At 59.3% G+C, this 4,964-nt stretch overlaps 1 protein-coding gene across 1 annotated transcript in view; it reads right to left on the reverse strand.

Annotated features, from left to right (window-relative positions):
• Positions 1-206: 206 nt before the first annotated feature.
• Positions 207-4,964, reverse strand: part of USP36 (ubiquitin specific peptidase 36) — a gene marked incomplete at its 5' end in the record, with an annotated part of 7,895 nt that continues 3,137 nt past the window's right edge. Inside the window, 9 exons of the mRNA XM_009077901.1 lie at positions 207-338; positions 420-535; positions 760-834; positions 1,269-1,405; positions 1,637-2,140; positions 2,793-2,896; positions 3,525-4,157; positions 4,370-4,508; positions 4,798-4,898. Of these exons, the coding sequence (XP_009076149.1) occupies positions 207-338; positions 420-535; positions 760-834; positions 1,269-1,405; positions 1,637-2,140; positions 2,793-2,896; positions 3,525-4,157; positions 4,370-4,508; positions 4,798-4,898 (1,941 nt within the window). The remainder of the gene's footprint in view (positions 339-419; positions 536-759; positions 835-1,268; positions 1,406-1,636; positions 2,141-2,792; positions 2,897-3,524; positions 4,158-4,369; positions 4,509-4,797; positions 4,899-4,964) is intronic.

Raw genomic sequence — 4,964 nt, forward strand, 5'->3', positions numbered from 1 at the left:
GGGGCTGTATTCCCTCCTTGCTGTGTGTGGTCCACCAACAGCTCAAAGGACAGTGCTGCCCCTGGTCCTGGACCCAGGACTGCTCCAGGAGTCGTTTGGGGGATGCACATCTCAACCTATGGGGCAAGGAGCAGCGTTAGCCCCCTGCCAGGCTGCCACCCCCTCCTGCCTCCTGGGCTCGCTGTGGCCCCCCCAGCTTGCTCACCTCAGAGCCAGTGGCCCAGGCTGGCCATCTTGGCAGGATGCGACATCAACCAGAAGTTCCGCTTGTTCTGCAGCTTCTGGAAGGGATTCGAGTCTCTCTTCCGCTCCTGCTTCATCTTTCTCATTTTCTTTACCTGTGCAGAGACAGCAGGCTCTGGGGTCAGGGTCCCCACCCTCCTCCCCCTGCCCCAGTCCAGCACACAGCCAGCACTCACTTTTCCTTTGTCAAACTCCTGGTCCCACTCATCGATGACAGTCTCGCTCCGGGCGCATGCTGTGTCCCGAATAGCATCCTGGCTGACAGCCGAAATCTCACCCTGCCACGTTAAGACTGCAGAGCAGCACAGTCAGCAGAAGCACCAGGCTGTGCCCCACTGCACCCACCTGAGCAGGGCCACTCCTGACAGCCTCCTAGCCAGGTGCACCTGCTCAGCTCCAGGAGCCCTGCTACTGCCTCCACTGGGACAGGTGGAGCTCAGAGGGCTCTGCCCACATCCAGGGCTTGGGGCTGGGGGACTGCATGGCTGTTCACCCACCCAGATGAGCCAGGATTACCTTGTTTGCCATAAGCTTTGTCCAAGCAGTTCTGGAGCAGCTCGCCCACCACGCTGGACTCCTGGCCCGCCGGGGCTGGGGCCTGGCCACAGGGTTCAGGGGAGCCACGGAGTGTCCCTCATCTCCAGTCTGGTTATCCTTGTCATGTGTTGCCACTGCAGAAACAAGCAAGATGAGGATGAGCAGGGGGAGCTCCCATGTCCCTCCCTCTCCAAGCAGCTCTCACCCCAGCAAACACTGTCAGGACAGACAAGGTCCTGATGGCACAGGGTGTTTGGGCACACTGCAGCCTGTCCTGGGGGTAAATCGTCACCCCTCCAGGGGCCTGTCCCCACCCCTCCTCCAGGGCACAGCTAGGGACTCTTGGGCTCTCCTGCAGGAGCTCCAGAGGCAGTCCTGGGCAGGGACAGGGGACCAGCGAGTGCTGGGGACAGCACAGCAGTGCTCCAAGGGGCCCATGGGCAGATGAGTTGCTGGCTTGGCCCTGCCAGGCACCAGACAGGGCATACCTGGGGTGGCGGTGGTGGCATGGGCAGCGTTGGCAGCTGGGCTGCTGAGGTTGTCCATCCGCTTGCGCTTGCGGTGCTTGCGCTCTCCAGTCTCCATGCTCTGATGTGTCTGTGGCTCTGGTTCAGTCCTCCTGGAGCTGGGGAAGGCAGCAGGGTCAGCTTGTTCCAGACAGACCAGAGCGGGGAAGAATCTGAGCTCCCCACAGGGCACAGGGACACCCACACTGCACTCAAGAGGGCTGAGCCACCCCCAGGAAGCAGATGCTTCCGCTGGCTCCATGCTGAGGCACATCCCATGCACAGAAAGAAGCCCCTGACCACAGCCCAGAGAGCCTGACCTCAGGCTCTGTGTGCTCCTTGTCCCTCACCTGTCCAGTGACAGCATCCCAGAGTGGTTCTCTTCTGCCTTCTCCACTGGCCTCTCCTTGCTCTTATTCTTCTTTTTCTTCTTCTTCCTCTTGAGGGAGAAGTTTGGCTTCATGCCCAGGTCAACACTGGGCTCTGACACATGCTGCTTGGGCCTGCTTTCCGTGTCGTGACAGTCTGGGGCATCACTGGGACTCTGGCCTGCTGCCTCCTTCCCCAGGCTGGACACGAAGTCCTCTGGAGAGACAAGTCTCTTCTTCTTAGGGGGTCCGGAGTCTTTATCCATGAAGTTCTTCTGAGAGCCAATGACCTCCCTCTTGGGGGGCCTGGAGTCTTTGTCTTTGAAGTCCTCTGGAGAGACAATTCTCTCCTTATTGGGGGGACTGGAGACTTCATCCATGTCCCTCACAGCCACAGTCCTGTTTGCACTATGATGCTTCCTCTTTCGGCGCCTCTTTTTGCAGGAACCCTCTGGTTCCACCTGGCTGGATCCTTTCTCCCTGCTGCTGGAAGGAAGATGGTGTGAAGGATCGGCAGTGGAACTGTGGGTCGGGGGCGAGGCTGGGAGCTGAGCGGCCAAGCTGAGCATGAAGCTGAAGGCAGACTTTTCAGGACTTGGTAGTTGAAGAGCAGATGAGGACAGCCTTGAAGGACAGGAAAAGAGAGTGATCTGAAAGCCAGATCAGGAGTGGGAGCCCTTCTATTCCTTCCCACCCTGAGGTGCATGAGCACAACACCCAACTGCTGCCAGCTCAGCCATGAAATCAGCATCAGACCCTGCTCCGCAAGCATGCACAGGGATCCTGCACCAGCCCAGTGCCAGGGCACGTGCTGTCCCACAGTGGGCTGGGAAAAAGACAGCATTGCTGAAGCACATGCAGGTGGTGAAGGCTACAAGTGAGACCTGGAGCAAGATCCAGATGAGGCTGGTGCCTCCTGATGCCACAGAACACTAGTATGGGGTCAGGGCCTGCAAACCTCCCTCCCACCCTCTGTCAACAGGCAGAGACTGTCTTGCTTCTTGGATCCACAGCAAGCCCTGCCAGCCCCGGAGACAGGAGAGCCAGCTGCGAGGTCACACAGATGCCCCACAGAGCACCCAAGGATGCCACTGGCCTTGCTGCCATGCGGGAGCCTGCGAGGAATGGCACTGCTTACCTGGACTTGCCCAGGGGCTCAGGAGTGGAGTCACGGTGGGTGGTGTCCGCAGGGTGGGACTGTGTGTGGTGGTCACTCCTGCTCACTTTCTGCCAGGTTTTGCCCTGCAGTTATAAATAAAAACTAGGTCTAAAGCAGAGACGTTTCCATGAGCCAAAAGAAAAATGGGAGCCCAGAGAAAGGGGAGGGGAACAGACACAGACAGGGGAAGGGAAGCGGGGGTGGGAGAATCAGAAGTGTTTTCAGTTAGAAGAACAAAGGAGAAAAGGAAGGAAGGAAATTTAGAGACCCGGAATGCCAGCACACCATCCCAAGCTCTGGCTGCACTGCAGCACTGAGGGCCAGTCCCACATACTGCCCAGGGAGGAGGCACCCACACACCCTCCTGCTGCAGCATCACCCACTGCCACTCACCCCAGGGGACATGTACCCCGAGAAGGTGCTGCAGTCACCCCACTGCAGGGACTGGCACAGCTATCCCTCACTCCCAGGCAGGAGCCATCCCCCCTGCATCATTCAGGGACATGAACACCAGTGGGGACTAACCCCACACCCAGACCCAGAGGGAGGGCAGAGCAGCTGCCACAGCCCTGGGATGGAGGCTGGGGGGCTCTCCACACCCACCCCCAGCTCAGCAAGTGCCTGACAGTAGCACTACGCTTCCCCCAACACAGCCCCAGTTCAGAGGCACAAAGCATTGACTGGAGTGTCTCAGCAGAAGCTCAGACTCACCTTTTTGCCAGACAGTGCCAGTTTCTTGGCTGTTGGTGGTGACGTGGTGCTGCCCAGCACAGAGGGTTTCACAGTGGCTGTCTTGGAGACTTTGTGGGCAGCCAGCTCAGAGTCTTTGGGGACAGCTGGCTTGGCACCAGGGCCAGCAGAGAGGTGGGTGCCAGAGTCCCTTCCCTGAGAGGTGCAGAAGCTGCTGGAATTGCTCTTGGCCTTGTGGATCTCCTTGGCCAGCTGCCCTGCCGTGCTGCCATGGGAATCCTTCTTCAGGGTCCCAGCCACGGCTCCATCACAACTGGGGTCTTGGTTGGACTTCAGCAGCTTGGATGACGTAGGTGGCTTCTTGCTGTCCGAGTCATGACGGGGCAGCCCTGCTTCAGCTCCGCTCATGCTGCTGGTGACATGGAAGCCTGCCCTGGGCATGGCAGGTGTCTGCAGCTTCTTGGGCTTCTGGGCTGCATCAGGAAGCCATGGTGTGGCCTTGTGGGGCAGTTTGGAGGATGGGGTCTGAGGAGACAGCTTAGATGAAGCAATTCCGTTTGTCAGCTTCAACCCTGTTCCGAGAGCGCTGCGGGACACAGGGACTCCGACATCATCCAGACCTGGTAGCCCCTTCCCCAGCAGCTCGGCTCGTTTCTAGACAATGAGAAAGAGTGAAGTTCAGTGAGGAGAGAGTCGATGAGCCACAGATACAGAGATACTGCCCTCCCCATGCCCACCCAGGATCCCAAGGCTCAGCAGGATCAGGATACCTCCCGCACACTGCCCTCCCACACACCTGCAGCCCTTGGTCCCTGTGGAGCAGCAGCTCCTGGGAGCACCAGCTGGGAGCAGCCTTCAGGACTCACCAGGCCCATGGGTGATCCGGACAGGGTCCCGTTAGTCCCAATTTTCTTGACCTGGTTGGAGTTACCGTCAATGTGGCTGGACATGCTGGAGGCAGCCTTGGCCACAGGCCCTGTTGAGCTCTTCCTGGGGCTGGAGAGCCTGGGGAAGGCAAAATACAGGGCTCAGCCGTGAGGGTGTGAGTGATCAGGTTGCTCTCCGCAGACACACACGAGGAACAGGAGCCAGACACTCAGAGATGAGGTGCTAGAGCAAAGCCATGACAAGGGGCAGGACCCTTCCTGACCACTCCTCTCCGAGCCAGCTCATGCACATGGGCATTGGGGCTGCCTGGGCCAAGCTCCCTCCCCTAGCCAGGCAGGCGCTGCCAGCCCCATCCCAGACACTGGGAGTGGGTGCAGAGGGGCTGGGAGGCACAGGGCTCTCTCACCTCAGGTAGAACAGCACATAGGCCTGCTGGTTGAGGACCACCTTGATGTTGCTGGGGCGAACCTCATGGTCATTCATTTGATACCACTGCCCATTGCTGGCCTGCAGAAGGAGAAGAGAGAATGGGGTCAGGCTGTGTCCAGGGATCCTCCTGGCCCGCAGAGCAGC

This window comes from Acanthisitta chloris, unplaced genomic scaffold (genome assembly GCF_000695815.1).
Source record: "Acanthisitta chloris isolate BGI_N310 unplaced genomic scaffold, ASM69581v1 scaffold10517, whole genome shotgun sequence".
Taxonomy (NCBI): domain Eukaryota; kingdom Metazoa; phylum Chordata; class Aves; order Passeriformes; family Acanthisittidae; genus Acanthisitta; species Acanthisitta chloris.